We start from the raw sequence: 22,268 nt of genomic DNA on the forward strand, positions 1-22,268 counted from the left end.
ATAATTATTAAAAATTAAAATATATATATATATATATAAAAGTGTTTTGTGGTGTACTAGTGCTGGTCAGTTTTGCCGACAATGTACTTGCTACACGTAACTAAATAAAGCCTTTTTTAACTCAACAATATTTACATAGATCTGTTTTTTAAGGTCCCCTTGCGGCTATTCAAGATCCTGCTCAGATTCATGCGGAAGAAAAAACTCCAATTCCGGATCCTTTAGATATACCTCCGTTACAACGTTCTGTATCGACTTATAACATAAAAATGTTCAACTCCAAACTATATGGATTAAAAAACTTTAGAGTCGAGAATATTACGGCAAATATAGCCGATATGACAGGCGAGGCTACACTGACCATTGAAAAGTTGCACATCAAAGGGAATTACACATTAACTTCTTGGCTTTCTAGAGCTGAAGGTCCATTCACAGGTACATTATTTATCTGTCTTTTGTAGTTCATCTACTCGATAAAGTGTGTCAATATTTTGTTTGATTTCAGTTGATCTCAGCGATATTTTTGTGATGGCAACCGCAAATCTGGAAGTCGACAGACTTGGTCAGTTAGAAGCCCAAAATATGATTATGGATATGTCATTTAAAGACATTTCTACGGATTTTAAAAATTTGGGGGGGCTAGCCTCATTCCTTCAAGGTGTAATGAACTCCATTGGCACGTTCGTATTTAGTTCTATAAAACCTTTTGTGTTGGGACAAGTTAGTGGCCAAATGAGGGACGTCGTCAATAAGGAAATAAAGAAGATTCCTCAAAAATTCACAAATTCAATTTCTCCATATGATCAGCCGATCTCAGAGGCTAGGAAGAACCTTACTTGGATTTTAAACTCTCGTGGATGGAATATTGAATGTTGAAGTAATTGTCGGAGATAATTCTATAGGACATAGTTCGTATACAGGGTATATTAAAATGTATACATTATTTTTATTAATTAATTTATATTTTTACATTTTTTATCATTTAATTTTAATAAATATATTTTAATTTCTATATTAATATTATATAAAACTAAAAGTATACGGAGTGTTTAATGAATATGGAAGGAACGTTACAAATATAACCATAGTGTTTAAAAAAACACAATAATCTTTCCTAAAAAATATTTACAAAGTTCCACCAAGTATGTACTAATTTCTCTTAATTAATACTAATTTAATATAAAACGTATATGAGTTGATCAATTATTATAAACTACTATTCATCTCATTAATTCTTTGAAATATGTTCAAATTTACATCTCAAACGATTTTTTTATTAAGAATCAAACGTTTTAATAATATAACTTTCTATATTATTGTTATTAGATACCAAACAATATATAAATATATAATTCAATAAATTAATTAATTGATTAAATAACAGATTCGAAAAGAAAATAAATCCTGGTTTTTAGAAGTGAAGACAAGATCAACCTGTTTTGACCTTCTCTTCAGAATTAAACCACTTAATTCCTAAACAATTGTACAATTAATAAAATAAATAATAGTCTCATGAAGAAATATTTGTTGTAAATGACAAGTACGTTTTAATAATATAACTTTCTATATTATTATTATTATTAGATACCAAATAATATATAAATATATGATTCAATAAATTAATTAATTGATTAAACACAAATAATTAATATGATTTTAAGATCAGGATTAAATTTTTTAAAATTTGCATTAACAGATTTGAAAAGAAAAAAATCCTAGTTTTTAGAAGTATAGACAAGATCAACCTCTTTTGACCTTCTCTTCAGAATAAAACCATTTAATTCCTAAACAATTGAACAATGAATAAAATAAATAATAGTCTCATGAAATGAGTACTTACCATTTACAACATATGAAACATATGTTGTAAATGACAAGTACTCGTTTAATATTTTGAAGCTTTCCTTGAAGGAAGAAACAGAATACCTTTTCTACTGATTAAAGAAGCTCGTCTTTCAGTAAATAATTGTACAATTATTAAAATAAATGATAGTCTCATGAAGAAACATACGTTGCAGATGACAACTTCTCATTTAATATTTTGAAGCTTTCTTTGAATGAAGAAGTAGAACACCTTTTCTACTGATTAAATAAGCTCGCCTTTCAGTAATTTTTTAAGAGCATCAGACATTTGTATTGGCCATTTGGGATCTTGGTAGGTAGTCAGTATACTACCATGTTTGTCCATTGTCCACCCCGGTGAGAATTGCTTAATTTTCTTCTTTATGACAGTTGGTCCAGGTAAATTTATTCAAATATATCATGAAAAAAAAAAACATTTTCTGGCATTTAATATGAAAATATTTCTTACACAATCAATATTACATCAATCGAAATGGCAACTTACCTGTGATGATCCCAAACAGATGTTTTCAAATATAGTACTCATTTGAGATCAATTAAGAAACGAATTCTGACAATATGTTTTCAGTTTTCGGAAACTATATATAACTGAATACTAAGTACACACTAATAATTTAGTTTTCCATTTCTGGTGAACACATTTTATATTTCATCAGTTCCATCTCTTAAACGTCACAAGAAATTGATAAGGGTCCAGAATGAACTTTGACTTATAACTTAATAACCTTAATGATACATACAAGATAAACGCAATTGTGTTGAAGCGGTTCGGACACTACACAATAAGATACGTTTGTGTTTTGGTCATTTAAATGTATAATATTTATTAAAAATTAAAATATATATAATGTACTTATTAAAAGTGTTTTGTGGTGTACTAGTGCTGGTTTGTTTTGCCGACAATGTACTTGCAACACGTAAGTAAATAAAGCCTTTTTTAACTCAACAATATTTACATAGATCTGTTTTTTAAGGTCCCCCTGCGGCTATTCAAGATCCTACTCAGATTCATGCGGAAGAAAAAAAGTTAAGTGACTATGTGTTGAGGGTTCTTGACCATTACAAGCAAGAAGACCCTATAGGAATACCAGACGCTCCAATTCCGGATCCTTTAGATATACCTCCGTTACAAAGTTCTGTATCGGTTTATAACATAAAAATGTTCAACTCCAAACTATATGGATTAAAAAACTTTAGAGTCGAGCATATTACGGCAAATATAGCCGATATGACAGGCGAGGCTGCACTGACCATTGAAAAGTTGCACGTCAAAGGGAATTATACTTTAACTTCTTGGTTTTCTAGAGCTGAAGGTCCATTCACAGGTACATTATTTATCTCTCTTTTATAATTCATCTACTCGATAAAGTGTGTCAATATTTTGTTTGTTTTCAGTGGATCTCAGCGATGTTTTTGTGATGGCAACCGCAAATCTGGAAGTCGACAGACTTGGCCAGTTAGAAGCCCAAGACATGATTATGGATATGTCATTTAAAGACATTTCTATGGATTTTAAAAATTTGGGGGGGCTAGCCTCATTTCTTCAAGGTGTAATGAACTCCATTGGCACGTTCGTATTTAGTTCTATAAAACCTTTTGTGTTGGGACAAGTTAGTAGTCAAATGAGGGACGACGTCAATAAGGAAGTAAAGAAGATCCCTCAAAAATTCCCAAATTCAATTTCTCCGTTTGATCAGTTGATCTCAGAGGCGAGGAAGAAGGTTAGAGCCATGGGATACGACCCCTACAAAGTGAATGATTACAACACAAGCGTTGGTGTGCTGGATATTTACATGAGTCACACTTGGGTGTATGGAATATCGTCGTTTTATAGAACCAAGGATATTATTCTTGAAATCAGGAATAATACACTTCACGCCCTTGTGGAAGTTGGAACGCAGAAGATGCTGGGCACAAGCCATTGGAATTTTAATTTGGTTGCTGGAATGATGACTCGGAGTGGAACCATTGAATTTAGTGTAGACTATTTGAAGGTAATATTATCACAATATACATTGCATAATTAAATAACTGGCTGTTCCATAGGTTACTCTGAACGCCAGTCAGACTTTGGACACTAGAAACTCTCCAAATTTGGATGACATACAAATTGAACTAGGCAATATTCAGGTCAGATTTGATGGTTTGGGAACAACGGATTATTTAGTAGAACTCGGAATAAACGTCCTGCCAAATCTGCTAAGATATCAAATAATGGATGCCCTTGAAAAGCCAGTCAAGTTAAGAATTCAGGAAGTGTTAAAAACTGTCAATGTCGAGAATGTTATTAAAGAAAACAGGGATAAAATAGATACGGAAGGATTCAATGAACTGTTTTAAATAAAATACTTTTTACTTAAGTAAATTTATTTATAAATATATTTATTATTTGTATTACAATTAACATTAAAATAAAAATATATATAATATATACATAGTACCGAAAAGTATTCGTGTTATTATTTTGGTTTTGAAAGACATGTCACAATTGTTATTCAAATAAATTCAAAACATTACACTTTTATGTGTCTCAATGTCTTCATATTCAGTGTAATAATATAAATACGTGAAACAAGTGTTTCTCAAATTGTCCTGAAATAGACTTCAACATCTTTCATTGCTTATAACTAGTAACACAATAATTTGTGTTTGTTGAGTCCCATAATTGAGTACCTACCTTAATAAAAGAATCTGAATTGTACTTGACTTTTGATGCTCATGGTCACAATATAAGTAATTTGAGTGTTTGCCTCAATTTAGGTGTTTGGGAACCAACAGCAAATCCTTTATGAGTATACATTACACATTTACTACAAAATACGTTTCTACAATGTATAGTAAAATTTAATATTCTGATGTTAACAAAAATTTTGTGTATTCTAGGATCTACAGCTCCAAAACTGTTTAAATAACAATGACAATTTAAAGAATACGTGTAAGAATATCCAAAATATATTTTCTATTGAACAATTTTCTTAATAAAGCTACATGTTTGCAACGTGAAGAGTTAACATGATAAATTTAACTTCGTATAATGATAACTTTGTTGCATTTGTAATTTTTCCCCACATAAGAAAGAGAATTTATTATTATCGCCGAGTCCATCAGATGAGTAGCTACGTGGCTTGTTAGGAAAATAAAAAGGTTGCAGTGGTGTACCTATAAATAACTTTCTAAAACTGCGACTAATCAAGTGATTAATTTCGTTTTCATATCAATAATAATTAAAACTGATCACAATTTAAATTGATGATAAAGTCACATTTTAGGAAAGTGTACATTTTCATTAAATAGCAGAATTATTTCAGTTCTTGTTCCTTCTTTATAAAATATAATTTTACTGAAACTAAACACGCCACTGTAATCCGAAGGTTGACTCCACTATAGATGGTTTATTTGCTGGTGAAGCCAACAACACATTGAACGTTCGGAATGAACGAACGTAGATAATGCAGCGGTCTGTTGTAAAGATATAACAAATGTCGTCCAGTCGCTTTTTGCTTTCATTTTTAGAGGATTAACATATTTTGGTATCAATTTTATGGGACAAGGCGTTATTTATTTGACTGTACGCTTTGCCAAGCGCAACCTAGTTGCGAATTTCACTGGCGATATATAATTGTATTGATAAGTTATAATCAGAAGATTGGCTATTTGAATGCAGCGATGCACATGTTTTCAACGTGTTATTATTCCTTTATATTATTTGGAAATTGTTCCACTGTTGTTTAGGTTTTACCTCAGAGTAAATACTAAAAACATTATCTTATCTTTTTTTTTGTTAATTTACAAATATACATTGTTTTATTAAAATTTTGTACTAAAATATTCTAACTAACCAATTAATGTGGTTCCAAATCTCTTAGTTGGGTTTAAATTTGATCCATTCTGGTACTACCCAATCCACTTAGATATTTACAAGGTCTGGAAAACTTTTGAGGTGAATGAACTTTCTAAAAACGAAAAAACTATTGAATTTTAAAGAGGCAGCATCCAATTAAACAAAAAATCAATAACGGGCGGTTACTTTTTATTTACACCAAGTAGTAGTGAAAGGTCAGAGTGTAGAATAACTTATTTTATTTTATATAAAATAATAGAGAATGTACATTATATTACATAGTACAAAATATAATTAAAATATAAATAGTAAGTAATAGATACGGTTATAACATAGTTAAATGTGACTACCCTTTACAAGGTAGAAAAACAGGAACTCATAATCAGGCGATGCATTTAAAATCCAGAAAATGTCCATTGATACACTCAGTACACATTAAATTATTTAGGCATAGTTCCATTTGTAAAACGAAATTAAATATCAGTAAATACATATTTCCAATTGAGTACGAGTACCATAAGGTATGTAAGACTTGCCTCACTTTGCACACTGAAGTCCTAACGCTTCACTATCTTTGGTAAATTCAACTTACAACTAAGTAAATATCATTTTAAACAATGTCCCAGTCAGATCAGGAATATGTGATATGTAGCTAACACTGTGTAGTAGCTGCACCATTAGTCGGACATCCGTATCCATTCGCTGTTGGAAATGAGATACGGGTGCTAGGAATGATATCCTGATCCGAGTCCTCTTCGTCGGTCTCATCATCATCTTCACTAGCACGCCGAAGGGGAGTAGTTTGATCATCCTGAGAGGAAGACGCTTGAGCCTGAGAAGCCCTCGCTTCTATTCCTGCCGCGCTGTGGTAAAATGAAACCTGGGCGAACTGTGGAGTAGCGTCATCCAATAACAAAGAACAAATTTCGAAGAATGTAGGTCTTTCACCGGGTAGAGGGTGCCAACACCGTCTCATCAAACTGTATAGCTTATCCGGACAGTTTTCAGGTCTTTCCATAACACCACCATCAATAACGTATCTCAACACTTGATCGTTGGCCAAACCCTGATACGGCTGTGAAGCCAGAGTGGCCATTTCCCAAAGCACAACTCCATAACTCCAAGTATCACTGCTACTACTAAACACACCATCTCTCAAACTTTCCGGTGCCATCCACCTAACTGGTAACAAACCCTTGGTGCCCTTCCGGTAATAATCAGTTTCGTAAACGTCTCTAGTCATACCGAAATCGCCAATCTTCACGGTCAAATTCTCGGACACCATGCAGTTTCTGGCTGCCAGATCTCGATGCACGAACTTTTTCGCTGACAAATACGCCATACCGTCCGCAATTTCAATTGCCATCTGATAAATCTGCCTTAAACTAGGTGGGTGACGTCTGGTGGCCGGATTGAAGTTGTCGGCGTCTGGTCTATGGGATCGGAGGTAACTCTTCAAGTCTTCGTTGGACATCAGTTCCATGATTACTAAGGTGGGCTGTCCCTGGGACACCACTCCCAACAGCCTGACGACGTGCGCTGTGTCAAAGGCCTTCATCACAGATGCCTCGTTCAAGAACTCCATTCTTTCACTGTAAAAAAAAAATAATTTATCCATGGTGTGTCTATGTAATGGCAATGGTAGTATATTATTAAAGACATATACGTAATTATAAAGGCAATTCCTTGATAATTATGTTTGTGACATTTTTGGATTTTTATGAAATGTCTTATTTGCACAGAAGGTCAAATAAGAAACTTTGAATTCATGACATTAGTTAAGCTGCATAAAAAGACCGTACCGATTTACCATACACTTTCTATCATTTCTTTAAAAGATTTTTTATATAAATAGCAACTGTAGTCCTTGACTTATGTATCAGCAAATTACGACGATTAGAAATGCGTGCAAACAGTTTTATTAAATGAAATACGCATCTCTTTTCATGTTGTTTATAAATAAATATAGTGTTATAAAGACTTTTTATTACACGAAAATCCTCCACGTTGATTAAACGATTAAAAATCAATTGAATTGTTAAATTTCAATGAAAGTATGTGAGGACAAACAAATAAATTATAAAAATCCACCGTGTCAGTAGGAAAACAACAACTTACAAATCTCATAACTCTTACAAATCACACACTCCACCCTCGCCGTACAGATAGTAATCTAGTAAAAAAATATTCTCACCTGTTCGTTGCGTGTTCGTTGACAGTTTTCACTGCACAGCGGACGAAGGCCTGTCCGCGTAGGTCCCTGGCCTCACCCTCCCACACCATGCCGAAGCTGCCCTGACCCAGTTCCCGGATTAACTTGATCTTATCCCTGGGGACTTCCCACTCGTCCTGTATGTATTTACTGGGCACATACTCCGGATTCACAGTCGGGAACAACCTCAGATGCTTTTCCCTAACGTGTTTCCTCCAAACCACCGCTCCGGCTACGATGATCTGAAACATAATGGTCATGAAATGATTATTTTCGTAGCGTTTCGTCGCAAACTTACCGCAATAACCACCAAGAAGAAGGCTATTAGGACGTAAACAATGTGGTTGGAGGATTCTCGTACGTAGAAGTAAAGTGTCTCGGACGGTGCTCCTAGGCCAGCTGACGTTCTGGCTCTGACTGTGAAACTGTAGTTGCCTGTAGCTATATTTTTTACTGAGTAGGTCACGATTTTGGAGTTGGCCTGCTTCTTCAGTTCCTTTTGGGTTATGCAGTGGGTAGTTAGGCCAATGTAAATTTCATCTCCCTGTAATATTAACAATGTATATAATGTATAAATGTATTAATTGTACGTACATGTTGTGAATCTTTGCTTATTTTATTGTTATCCAAGGTGTATGAGTAGATCACACCATTGGGATCTTCTGGTTGTTCCCACGTAAGTATGACAGTGTCTTCCGTCTGATTGCTTATCCTGAAATTCTTAATATCATCCGCTCCAGCTTTCTTCAACGTTCTGGCAGTGTTGTAGGTAGTTGGACTACAAAGGTTCTCGGTGTCATTCATAATTTTTTCTCTACATGCCTGCACCGATATTTCGTAGTAGGTGTAGTGGTGTAAATTTTTGATATAAAACTCGGTCTTTCCGAAAACCATAAAACTAAAGGAAACCCATATATTAGTGCCGTTCTCAGTCACGTTATTTATTTTGGTTATGTAGCTTTTGGCGTTTTCTGTGGTGTTTGGGAAACTTTTGTCTATTTCCCGTTTTCCCCTTCCATGAGGTCTATAATATTTACATTTAATTAATAATTAATTTATTGAGCTACTGCATCAAAACACTGAAGTTAAACTCACCCATCAGATGAAAGAAAGATGTTCTGCACTTCCTGCTCAAACTTGGCGTTCTTGATCATCTGTTTCAACGTAAGGTCTGAGCCACTACCGTGGCTAGATACATCCCTCTTTCTTCTCGTCGGTCCGGACTCCCTTTTAACATAGACGATGTTCTGCAAATCGTCTTCGAATTTTATCCTTCTGGCTTGTTCTCCTTCGTCTATATGTTTGTTTTTGGACGGTTGGTTGTTGTCACAATGACATGTGTCGTTCTTATTCTCCGTATTCACTGTTGGTTGCTTTGGAGTCACTTTGGTTTCTCTTGGAGCTAAACGAATAATATTAATAAGATAACCATTAAATACGTTAGTTAATACGTACGATCTGCACAATAATTCCTATCCTTTGACTCGCTATTTTCATTGGCATATTTTTTTCCGGTAACAATGTAATAGGTAACGTTTCCATTAGGTTCATGAGGAGGCTTCCAGGTTATCTTTAAGCTATCACTGCTGTTGCTCACAACTTGAAGCCTTTGCGGGTTACTTGGCACTAAAACATGCTGTTAAAACACATGTTCATTTGAATAGTTGGCAACTTACTTGACGGCAGCGTTCGGAAGTACTTGATTTTACTTTGGGCACCTTCGGATATGGTGGCCACCGTGTAGGTCTTGACGTAGTAGGCGTATTGGGTGTAAGGCTTTAAATTTAACAACGGGTGGGTCACAACATCGTTACTTTTAGCTACATCATCCAACCTCCAACTGAAAGATGTAAATAGGAACGTTAAAATATGATTTACATGTTAAACTGTAGAGTAAAATCAATTACAAATACAAATCTGATCATTTTAAGTTTGACAACTGAATGATTAATTCATCTTACACCTTACTGAACAAAGTTGCCTCGTATTTGACAGATGGATGTCAATAAAATATCATAAAAACTTACTCGTCAACTTCGCAAGCATCTCTGCCATCGTAGACCGTAACATTCTGATAGGGAGCTTCTATGCTGTATACGATGTAGCCCAAGAGCGGCCTGTCATCACCGCTCAGTTGGAATGGGTCCCAACGTAAGATCACTCCTTGGCTGGTAATTCTTGTGACGTTGACATAAAGTTCCGTGACGTTACACGCAATTTTGTCACCGTTTGAACTTTTGGCGACTTCGACATCGGTGAACGGTCGCAGCCCAGTTTTGTTACGCAACATTTCAATTTTGTTGATGCAAAGCTTCGGATTGAAGTGGAAAAATAACGAGCCCTTATTGTTTATTTTTAACGTGCGATTCGGCAGGTCCTCCCACAGCTCTTGAAGGTTCTGATTGTCTAACACCGTGAATATGTACCTAAAATAATCGAGTTACGACACATTTCACATCGCAAGTCAGTTTACTTACATTCCGTTATCTAAGGTGTCGCCTCGGATCAACTTGAGACTTTTGAAAAAGTTTAACGACACTAAAGGAAACGATCTTACGATCTTTAAGTAGCCGTGTATTTCTTCAATCATTCCCAGATTCTCTTCTAATTGAGTGACAGCGTTAGCTACAAAAAATTGATGTAGGACTATGGAGGTTAAAATGGGCCAACAACTTACTTCCTCCACGGATTTGGATTTCGAGAGAGCCTGTTATAATGGTACAACCCTTTAACTGTTGTGCTACAGCAATACTATCTACGTTTATGCCATTACATTCTTTTCGACACCGACCTAGAAAACAACAAATGACAACAAACGAAACTATGATTATGATGATGGATAATTTACCATGGCATGGTTTGCAGGTATGGTTTTCGTAATCGTCGCTGTACTCGGGCGGACATTTCAGGACACAAGAGTCTTTAAATATTTTATAAGGCTTTTCAATTTCGTTCGTTGGATCAAAATCAATGGGCCTCGTCATATTTATGCACTCGTCTTTCGTTATACATCGGCCTAAATACTGGAAAACAGCAATAAATCAATTCAACAACGGTGCAACCAAATCTGGATACGTTATTGAAAGCATTCGTTCCTAATTGACTTATTAAGGTAATGGCAGTTAATAACAAAATCGGTGTGAATAGAAAGTATGAATCAGTTTTAATTTACGTATCAAATTGCCAATTTGTGATTAAATAGATTTTGTAATGTTTTCTATCGCCAGACGAATTCTGAATGCTTTCTTAAATTACTAATACTAATAGAGACATATAACGATTTTTTGTTTTTGAGTAAAAAATAGTTAAAATATCCCTTTGTACATTTACTAAAGAGTTATGCAGTAAAAATTAATACTCATAAGAAAAACGAAATCAACGATTATCCAATTACAGAAACTGATTTCCATCAGAGATTGGAATCAAAACCATCCACACAGCAATAAAGATTAACTATTTAACTTGTTACTTGCACATGCATTAAAGGCCTTAATGTACAATACTTGTGCAACACATGAGTTTAATAGATGTTAAACCAGTTTAAACATCTGTATGACTACTAAAATTATGGCATTTATGATGGACATGTTTTATATTAAGCTTCAGTATGTTATTTATTCTAAACAGAAAGTCTTATTCTATAACCCTAAAAGATATGCAATGCGCCACCAACGAAGAAACAAATTGCTTAAATTTTATACTTAAATTCATGTTAATTATAATTTGATGTGGGAATAATGTGTAAACAAATTTGTGACAATCACTTAAGTTGCTTTAAGTTTGTAAATAGGGTCCAAACAAAGCAATTGAGGCAGGATTAGCTAAACCAACTTGTTTTGAGTCCCATATTATCTAGTGGAGGATTATAAGGACATTTACTGGGACACCTTTGTATACTGAGACTCAAAAGTAAAATGCTTCTGCCTGAGAAAAGTAGGTAATAGTTTAATTATAAAAATGACAAAATCAATATTTGTTTATCGGATCTTATAAGGCAAAAATCAGTTAAAATTGTTATTTTTAGTAATACGTGTAACTATAAGGAATTTCCAAATAAGTAACACTGACTAGATTACGAGCATTAAGTCACCAGATATAAAAAGTTGATTATAACAGTTGTTGTTTGTTTAAAACGTTTGTCGTTTTGTTAGGTACTCTATATGTAAATTTTTTGAAGAGTCATTGTTTTAGTGTTTTAAGGACAAACTATTTAGATTAATTTCTGATGTGCATAATATAATAGTCTCATTTTCTTAGTGATTTATGATGTCTGGCGCACTTTTAACCATTTTACTTCGGAATTTTCTTTTTTTGCGACATTTTTAAATGTTATGATGAGTTTTTTTTTAATTTTTATATAGATACTAAAAAGGATAAGACCAAAGTTATTTAGAAAACAAAAAAATCGTCCATAACATTCTTAGAACGGCTAAAGATGAATAAATTAGATATTTAACACAAATAGTTTGTTTACATTTTTTTATATATAATTTTTATAAATAAAACAAATCAAAATTGTTTAGAAAATCATTAAAAAATTATTCATTTCACCCTTAGTAAGGCCAAGGATGAAAAAATTAGGTATTTTGTCTATGTAAATAATTTTTCTGTAATTTTTCTAAAATTTTATATAAATATTGAAAAGGACCACATCTAAATTGTTTAGAAATAATAAAAAGTTCCTTTATTACACCCTTAGTAATGGCTAAAGATGAATAAATTATATATTTAGTATAAATATTTTCACTACATTTTTTTTCAATTCTATATAAATACTGAAAATGGTAAAGTGAAATACCTTTGAAAATCATTACAAAAAATAGTTCATTTCACCCTTAGTAAGGTTAAGACTGCATAAATTAGGTATTCGGTATATATCAAAAGTTTTATGTAATTTATCTAATATTTTATATAAATACAGAAGAAAAGAGGATCGAAATTGTTCAGAAAATAAATTAAATATTTAGTATAAATAGCTTTTTACCACTTTATTTTCAATTTTATATAAAATATTGAAAAGGATCTAAATTGTTTAGAAAATAAATAAAAAAATCTTCCATTACACTTTTAGAAAGCTTAAAGATGAATAAGTTTCTAAATGTATGGAACACACACAACACTTTTTACATCTTTTTAATTCTATATAAGAGACAAGAATAAAGTAAAAGTTCTTTAGAAAATCGTTAAAAAATTGTCCATTTCACCCTTAGTAAGGTTAAGTAAGAATAAATTAGGTATTCAGTATATTTAAAAAGTTTTTATGTAATTTTTCGAAAATAAATTAAATATTTAGTATAAATAGCTTTTTTACCACTTTTGTATAAAATATTGAAAAGGAGAAGATCTAAATTGTTTAGAAAATAAATAAAAAAATCTTCCATTACACTTTTAGAAAAGGTAAAGATAAATAAGTTTTATATATTTATTATAACATTTTTTATATAGGAAATCTTTAGGAAATCATTAAAAAAGGACAGAGAGGAATAAATTTTTTTTAATAATTATATATATATATATATATATATATATATATATATATATATATATATATATATATATATATATATATATATATACTGAAAAGGACAAGATCTAAGTTGTTCAAAAAATAAATTAAATATTTAATATAAATAATTTTTTACCACTTTTTTAATTTTATATAAGTATTGAGAAGGACGAAAGATATTTTTCTACATAAATACTGAATACTTTTTTAAATTCTATATTAATACTGAAAAGGATAAAGCCAAAATTGTTCAGAAAATCATTAAAAAAATTGTCTATTTCACCTTTAGTAAGGTTACGGAAGAATATATTAGATATTCAGTATATATAAAACGATTTTTTGTAATTTTTCTAATATTTTATATAAATTCTGAAAAGGACAAGATCAAAATTATTCAAAAAATATATTAAATATTTAATATAAATAATTTTTTTCACTTTATTTTCAATTATGTATAAAATATTGAAAAGGAGAAGATCTAAATTGTTTAGAAAATAAAAAAAATCTCCTATTACACCTTTAGAAAGGGTAAAGATAAATAAGTTTTATATATTTGTTATAATACTTTTTCTATATATTTTTTTAATTTTTTATAAATACTGAGGTGGACAAAGTGAAAGTTCTTTAGGAAATTATTTACCATTACTCTCTTAATAAGGCCAGGAAGGAATAAATTAGGTTATCAGTACATAAGGGTAAGGAAGAATAAATTAGGTATTCAGTATACATAAAAATATTTAATATAAATAATTTTTTATCACTTTTTTTAATTTTATATAAATATTGAAAAGGGCAAGATTTTTTTCTACATAAATACTCAATACTTTTTTAAATTCTATATAAATACTGAAAAGGATAAAGTCAAAGTTGTTCAGAAAATCATTAAAAAAATTGTCCATTTCACCCTAAGTAAGGTTACGGAAAAATAAATTAGATATTCAGTATATATAAAAGGATTTTTTTGTAATTTTCCTAATACTTTATATAAATACTGAAAAGGACAAGATCTAAATTGTTAAAAAAATAAATGAAATATTTAATATAAATAATTTTTTTCACCACTTTTTTTAATTTTGTATAAATATTGAAAAGGACAAGATCTAAATTGATTAGAAAATATATATTTAGTATATTTTTTCTATATAAATATTGAATCCTTTTTTAAATTCTATATAAATATTGAAAAGGATAAAGTCAAAGTTGTTCAGAAATCATTAAAAAATTGTCTATTTCAACCGTGGAAAAATTGGAGATTAATAAATTAATAAATAATAAATAAAGGTATTCAGTACATAAAAAAAGTTTTTCTGTAATTTTTCTATTTCTATTTCTATTCTATTGTTCAGAAAATAAATTAAATATTTAGTTTAAATCGTCTTTTACCAGTTTTTTTTTTTTAAATTTTAGATAACTATTGAAGATCAAATAATCAAAAATTATTCAATTACACCCTTAATATATCCTTCGGTCAAATTTTGTTGCTAGCATAAAAATGAATATGAGAAAAATAAATAAAGTGAATGGATTTAAATGAACATACATACCTTAAAATATGTGTCAGGACAGCTTTTCACGCACACTCTTTCCTTCAATCCCATATCATAATTCCTACATGCGACACACGAGGACACGTTATTATTCGCACAACCTCCGATACAGAGGTCGTCGCAGCACTCACCCTTGTCATTGCACGAACGACAATGTGGCGGGCATATTTTTTGGCAGTGTTGACGGTTCCAACATAAATGTCCGTACGGGACGTCCGCTAATGCCGGATCGGTTGACTTGTTGCACTTTTTGATTTTCGTACCGTCGTTCACGTCCTTCTCACCGGGACATATCGGACACTCGTTGTCGGGCTTTAAACTGTAGATAGTCGGCGGTTCGTCGCTCTCGTGACAAATTTTATTCCAGTCGATCGATTTGGCGAAGCACAACGACGGATTCTTGTCTATTCTTACGTTGCCTTTGGTTATGTCCATCAGTGAGTACAGACCGATCTCTTGCAAACGGGACATTTCGAACACGACGAACGCATATTTGTGCAAAAACAAATTCTCACCGCGTATCACTGCCAAATTAGGAAAGAGCTGACCAATACTACGTAGACCATTCACTCTGTACAATAATAAATAATCAGTTATTTCGATCAAATTCGGAAAACTCAATTCGGCTAGCTTTGTTTCGTTCACATTGTCAAACAGCAGCACGTGCACGAAACCCTCCACAACTCTGCAACCCTCTAACCTTTTGAACGTATCCAATGTATTTCTAATATCCATGCTTTTACAAACTGAAACAACAGAAATATATTTATTAAAAGGTTGCCACAATTAAATCTAATGTTTTATTATTATTAACTGACTGATAAATTTAAATTTTAAATGCTAATCGAATCACAATTGCAAGTGGTAATTCCATAAATACATATAATTGTAATTTAAATTATCGATTAACTTGATTTAATTAAAATAAATAAACTATTAGATTATAGTACTACGCATTATATTTTTTACAATACAACACTATTATTAAAACACTGTTAAATAAATATTAAGAGATAATAATCTAATAATATTAATATTCATAAAAAATATAATTTAATTTCATAATTCATAAACGTAAATAAATTTCATTTGACAGTTATGTAGTTAATATGAAAATAATAGTGTGCTAAGTAATTTAACTAAATTATAATTTCTGTCGTTTAAATTATACCATTAAATTTTAATTTGCGTTATTTAACAGTATAATACAAAGACAAGCATTGTTGCATGCTATAAATACTAAATAAAGTTAATATAAAATCATTAAAAAATTTATTACTTCACGTTACTTAACTTGTTTATTTTTATAAATTTATGTTATTGAATTATAAAGTAATAAATAAATAATGTAACCCTTTTACAATAAGATTAATTATAATTATATATGGTGTCAAAGGTTCAAATTATTAATTTCAGCTTCTGTTAAAAAATGTTTCATTTAATTCAGACATACTAATTACACTAAAGATATGATAGTAATAAAATGCATTTAAAAATGTATTTATTTTCAAAAAAAAATTCTTTTATCTTTCTTAACAAAGAATTTCAGAGCGTCTAAATATTATCTATTTATCTAAATAGTAAAGACTTTTTATAATCTGAAGTGTAAAAAATTGGTAATTTAAATAGTGTGTAGAAACATTTACAGATTTTTATAATTAGGAGGTATCCTAATGATAAAAATCCTGAAATTAAATTATATTAAACGTGTTGTAATATTTTAAAATATAAATTTAATTTTATTATTATGTTTCTCTCCTTTATACACATTTCACAGAATGTATTTTTAGTAGCATTAAATTTAATTAATTTTTAGAAAAATAATTATGTTTATATATAATATAAAATGTAATTTTTAAATTCTAAACAAAATAATCATGTTTACTAGAGAAATTTTGTAATTTTTGTAGCGTGCAAATTAATTAATTTAATTAAAAGTTTTTTAGAAAAATAAAATATTTATTTTATATATAACTAAATATACAATTTAAACTTACCTAATTACTGAAATAACAATTAAAATGAAACATTTTAAACTATAAAAATTGCTAACTTTAATACATATTTTTTTGCAAAATATATAATAAAATATATACTTTTTATACATAACCAATATATTATAATCAAAATTAAAAGAAAAATTAAACATATTTAAATTCAAATTAATTTTTAATATTTTCATTTGTGCTAACTTTGTAACTTTATATTATAAACAAAAAAGTGATATTATTAATATAATTCTTAAACAAAATACAGCTTTTAAATTATTAAAAAACGATCGGAAGAATCATGTTTAATAGAGGAATTTTGTAATTTTTTTTAGTACAATTTAATGAAATTAATAGAAAAATAATGTATTAAATATTATATATAAACAAAAATATACAATTTATTTTCAATTTAACAAGAATAATCTACATAAAATAAACTAAAAATAAAAGTTAAATATAGATATTGATAAATATAATATATAATAAATATTTTCCGTTTATTATAATAAAAATCTTTAACAATGAGAAATTGAAACAAAACTAAAATATTTTTTTTTCCTGTTAAATTATTAGATTACTATTCAAAATAAACGAAAATTAAATAATTTTATATTATACCTTTCTATAATTTTTGCTCAGATTTTCTAAATTTATTAGAATTAGTATTAGAAATTATAAAATACGTATATGTATTTATATTAAAAAATAAACTGTGTCTTCTTATATTATATAATATATATTATACATAATAATATAATAATATACAATATTATACATATTGTAACGATTTGGTAATAAAATGTTCACATAATAAACTAACTAACTTTATAACTTTATATTATAAACAAAAAAGTGATATTATTAATATAATTCTTAAACAAAAGACAGCTTTAATTATTATAAAACTATCGAAAGAATTATGTTCAGAAATGTTGTAATTTTTGTAAAGTACAATTTAATGAAATTAATAGAAAAAATATGTATTAAATATTATATATAAACAAAAATATATAATTTAATTTCAATTTAATAAGAATAATCTACATACAATCTAATAAAAATTAAATATAGATATTGATAAATATAATATGTAATAAATATTTTCCATTTATTATAATAAAAAATCTTCAACGATGATAAATTGAAACAAAACTAAAATATTTTTTTATTAAATTTAAATTATTTTGAAAGAAAGTACTGTATAATAAATTTTATTTCCTCTTAAATTATTAAATTACTATTCAAAATAAACGAAAATTAAATAATTTTTACCTTTCTATAATTTTTGCTCAGATTTTCTAAATTTATTAGAATTAATATTAAAAAATAAATTGTGTCTTCTTATATTATATAATATATAATATTATACATATTGTAACGATTTCCCTCTCCTTTGTGCATATTGAACAGAATGTATTTTAGTAGCCTAATTAATAGCTTAATTAATAAACTTATGGAACTATAAAGTAATTAAAACATAATTTAATTTCAATTTTAAACCAAAAAAAAATGAAACTGAAACATTCTAAAGGATATAAACGAATTAATTTCTTTCTAATGTGAGAAAAAGTATTAACATAATTAATTAAAATAAAAAATATATAAAAATTTTTAAATTGCAAATTTATTTTTTATAATTTCGTTTTTATATTTTAGTTGTGTACAAGTTATTTTATATTAAGGCAATTAATTAAGTTTTGTTAATAAAATTAATATTATTTGGTAATAAAATGTTCATATAATAAATTACTTATGTCTGAAACTGTTAAATTAGCATTTACATTAAATAATAAATGAAATGAAAATTTAATATAGGTTTCTACCATTTTTTTATTTCTTTATACTTGTATATGGAAGTTATTGTACACAAGTTCAATATTACATAGTTTGAAATAAGTAAAAGATTGTATTAAATAAATATTAATTAAAAAAATCATAACAGTTATTAAACTAAATGAATTTAAACGAAAACAAAATATTTGCTTTTAACCTAAACTTGTTTTCGACATCATAAACCTGCTGAAAATCCAAGAGCAATAAACGAAACTGTGCAGAATGCTGCACTTACATTTTGATGGGAACTTAAGTTTAATGGCCAATTTACATGTGTGCAGAAAACGTCTCTATTCCCTAACACACACTGAAACTCTTGATTGTTGGTTGGAGCGGTGTTTTTTTCAAAAGAAATTGTAGAGGGTTAAAACTGGGGCTGGTTTAAAACAGGTAATAATCCAGGTAAGAATTTGTAATCACACCAACGGCACATTTCTGATGGTTAAATAAAACTGTAACTTCGTTTTTAGAGTGTGAGGCACCGTGGCTAAGTTGTTGAATGAAATATTTGTTAACTTTCACCAACATCTTACGAAATTTGTGTGCCTTCCCTGACTGTGTCAGGCGTAACCGTGATATTTAATATCAATTTAAAATAGGCTAATTCGCGGATGTGGTTCAGTTAATCTTTTCCTAAAATTGAATTTAAATTGCAGATTCTCTATACTAGGAATGTCCCATTATCGGCTGCGATAAACTGTTATCTAATACCTTTGGTGGGTGGTTTATTGTCAGCACATGCAGCCTCTTCAATTTGATAGTTTGCTGGCGAAAATGTCTTCATCAACGCATCGTTTAAACGATTTCCAGTGATCAAACTAGTTTTAGTGCGGAAACAATCCGTCATGTGACACCTAAACAAACAAAAGAGGAGAAAGGATATTTTCTTATTTGTTTACGCATCAACCTAGTTCCCATTCTAAGCGCAATGTCACGATGGGATGTTTTGATTCGAGCGTCGAACTGTCGGGGTCAGTATGAGTGCTATTTATTATTTTTTCTTATACGTTTTCGGCCCCCACAATCAGATCAAAAGATCACAGGCGATGGCGGGGTGGCGAGTTCACACCGAACGGATACGGTACTACTTGATGCTCACACAAATTATCCAATCAGTTAAGACTTGTATGACCGTTGAATATGCACTCGAACGTTTAGTGACCGTAATATGTGTCATAGACTCACATTTATTTGAATTTCGTTGTGAAATGTAGTCACTGCATTAACGACTGTAAACACCGACTTCTAGTAACCGTACCACCCATGTGGTCCGACCAGTATTGATCTAATGGGTGTTATAAAAAAAATGGCTCTTCCACTCTGGGTAGGTACTTCAAATTTATATTGTATAAATTTGATACCTATTTTATAAGCTTGGTCTTGAATAACACGAATGTCCTTCAAATGGCCAGTAACCTCTATGCTGGAGAAACAGCAAAAAGGCGACGTTGTCAAATTTTTGTTTTGTTATGGATTTTTGGCAAAAGTGCTTGGATGGGTGATCCACCGTTTCCACCACTAATTCTTTAAGAGGTTTAAAAGGCGTTAAAAATTTTTAAAACTTGTCAGCTTGTTGGGTGTAGTACTCATAATGTTTATAATTAGTAAATGTTACTATTAGGAAAGTCATAATTAATAACACGAGTACCAAGGTTTCTATTGATGTTTGGAATTGTTGTTAACCTTATCTCTACATTTTTGAAAATTGATCACAAATAACCGTGTTGATTTATTAGAAGTACAATGATCAAGGTATATACAAAATTACAATTACCACATTTTTGCACAAATTGCAATTAACCGTAATTGTGTGGACACAATTTAATACTTCACTTTTAACATTAACATTACTAAAATTATAAGGTATAATCAGAAATCTCTTTAACATCCACTCGTGGCAATAAAAAGATGCACACTTCATTATACAAGTTTCACAAAAGTTTATTAATTAATTTTTTGTAGGTTTAACTAGTTAAAACCCAATTTAATGTACAAGATGTTTCGAGGTTCATTAGAAAATGAAATTTATCTGATATTATTATCTTAAAGTCTTCATTTTTTCTAATTATCTCATTAGATTATCAGAGTGCTACATTTAAAATAGTTTCTAATTTGACCAAATTTTTCTTAAACAGTGTGTTGGAATATTTTAAAACATATCAGAGTAATAATGTAATATAATATATATAAAATAGTTAAGGCCTATTTTATACTGACATTTATTAACAAAAAAATATATGTATAGGTCTCACAATTCCAGGTAGAATTTAAAAAATGCTATATAGGATGTCTCACCTAAAATGTTTCCAGTAGAAGTGAAATTTTGTTCAAAGTAATTTAGAAGGATTAGATTATAATCTAATAATCAAATTATCAACTGCCAAGTTTCCTTAAAAAATGGTGACAATAAAAATACTTGTAGTCCACATTTAATAAGATTTATTTGGCCCATCTTAACAATTTGAAATAAATAATTAATTATGTATTATATTTAAATAAAATTTTTTCTCAAATTTTCTTTTTTATAAAATAGTAAAAATGTAAAATAAATCATCAGAGAACATAAGAGTTATAAATTACATTTTTTATTTTTAAATAATATTATTAATTTATACTATGTGATCAAAAATGATTGACAATGTCACTTTAAAATTTATAATAGTATAATTTAAAATTTTCTAGATTTTCTGATTTAAGAGTTATCTTAAATTACGTTTTTTATAGTTTTGTCAACTATTTTGAAATAAGAATATTATTAATTTATACCTTGTGATCAAAAATGATTGACAGTGTCACTTCTTTTAAAATTAATGATTAATGAGAATTTATTTAAAACTGTTTAATGTACAAATTTATTAATTGAATTAAAAACACTTTGGAAAAATAAAGTATTTATGTTGATAAAATAAAAATATTTTTATTTAATTTACAATATATGAGATATATTTCTAATTTAATATAATAAAAAAAATATTAGAATTGATAAAATTAAATCAAAAGTAATATAAATAACTTTATATTAAAAATTTTATATACAAAGGAAAATTATTATTTTATTGATAAATAATAAGTGAAAATATCCATCCACTCTGTATTCCAATAAGGTCAATCAATTTTTTTTCAAATTTTCTTTTTTATAAAATAGTGAAAATATAAAGTAAATAATCAGAGAACATAAGAGTTAACTAAAATCACATTTTTTATTATTTTTAAATAATATTATTAATTTATAATTCTAGAAAATTCTAGATTTTCTGATTTAAGAGTTATCTTAAATTACGTTTTTTATAGTTTTGTTTAATATACAATATATGAGAAATATTTCTAATTTAATATAATAAAAAAAATATTAGAATTGATAAAATTAAATCAAAAGTAATATAAATAACTTTATATTAAAAATTTTATATATAAAGGAAAATTATTATTTTATTGATAAATAATAAGTGAAAATATCCACTGTGTATTCCAATAA

The 22,268-nt window shown here is 29.0% G+C and overlaps 3 protein-coding genes across 5 annotated transcripts in view; 2 read left to right on the top strand and 1 right to left on the bottom strand.

The window, feature by feature from the left end:
- The first annotated feature begins 42 nt into the window (after positions 1-42).
- Positions 43-1,010, top strand: LOC126264321 (uncharacterized). Its single transcript, XM_049961796.1, has 3 exons — positions 43-96; positions 154-435; positions 506-1,010. Exons 2-3 carry the CDS (start codon positions 270-272, stop codon positions 874-876), a joined length of 537 nt encoding a protein of 178 aa, XP_049817753.1. The 5' UTR covers positions 43-96; positions 154-269; the 3' UTR covers positions 877-1,010.
- Positions 1,011-2,621: 1,611 nt separating this feature from the next.
- Positions 2,622-4,381, top strand: LOC109603954 (uncharacterized). Its single transcript, XM_020020467.2, has 4 exons — positions 2,622-2,780; positions 2,838-3,188; positions 3,259-3,857; positions 3,910-4,381. The coding sequence occupies exons 1-4, from the start codon at positions 2,711-2,713 to the stop codon at positions 4,201-4,203; spliced, it is 1,314 nt and encodes a 437-aa protein (XP_019876026.2). The 5' UTR covers positions 2,622-2,710; the 3' UTR covers positions 4,204-4,381.
- A 1,545-nt stretch (positions 4,382-5,926) lies between these two features.
- Positions 5,927-22,268, bottom strand: part of LOC109603955 (insulin-like receptor) — a 125,436-nt gene continuing 109,094 nt past the window's right edge. For 2 of the 3 annotated variants that reach the window (XM_049961793.1, XM_049961792.1), the window contains 12 exons: positions 14,967-15,715; positions 10,765-10,939; positions 10,594-10,707; positions 10,394-10,541; positions 9,944-10,342; positions 9,593-9,756; positions 9,372-9,542; positions 9,012-9,318; positions 8,511-8,940; positions 8,215-8,460; positions 7,899-8,158; positions 5,927-7,296 (listed from right to left, as the gene is read on the bottom strand). In XM_049961793.1, coding sequence (XP_049817750.1) covers positions 6,357-7,296; positions 7,899-8,158; positions 8,215-8,460; positions 8,511-8,940; positions 9,012-9,318; positions 9,372-9,542; positions 9,593-9,756; positions 9,944-10,342; positions 10,394-10,541; positions 10,594-10,707; positions 10,765-10,939; positions 14,967-15,715 — 4,103 coding nt within the window. In that variant the 3' untranslated portion in view covers positions 5,927-6,356. Of the gene's footprint in view, positions 7,297-7,898; positions 8,159-8,214; positions 8,461-8,510; positions 8,941-9,011; positions 9,319-9,371; positions 9,543-9,592; positions 9,757-9,943; positions 10,343-10,393; positions 10,542-10,593; positions 10,708-10,764; positions 10,940-14,966; positions 15,716-19,504; positions 19,657-22,268 lie in introns of those variants that run through there. The other variant, XM_049961794.1, reaches the window with a different exon arrangement.

Source organism: Aethina tumida, chromosome 1, assembly GCF_024364675.1.
Source record: "Aethina tumida isolate Nest 87 chromosome 1, icAetTumi1.1, whole genome shotgun sequence".
NCBI lineage: Eukaryota > Metazoa > Arthropoda > Insecta > Coleoptera > Nitidulidae > Aethina > Aethina tumida.

What these genes read in the sequence shown, in the direction of transcription:
- LOC109603954 (XM_020020467.2), top strand. Translation starts at nt 2,711, where the DNA reads ATGTACTTATTAAAAGTGTTTTGTGGTGTACTAGTGCTGGTTTGTTTT. An exon ending in CGACAATGTACTTGCAACAC is followed by an intron (nt 2,781 to 2,837) that starts GTAAGTAAATAA and finishes CTGTTTTTTAAG; the next exon opens with GTCCCCCTGCGGCTATTCAA. An exon ending in AGCTGAAGGTCCATTCACAG is followed by an intron (nt 3,189 to 3,258) that starts GTACATTATTTA and finishes GTTTGTTTTCAG; the next exon opens with TGGATCTCAGCGATGTTTTT.
- LOC126264321 (XM_049961796.1), top strand. Translation starts at nt 270, where the DNA reads ATGTTCAACTCCAAACTATATGGATTAAAAAACTTTAGAGTCGAGAAT. An exon ending in AGCTGAAGGTCCATTCACAG is followed by an intron (nt 436 to 505) that starts GTACATTATTTA and finishes GTTTGATTTCAG; the next exon opens with TTGATCTCAGCGATATTTTT.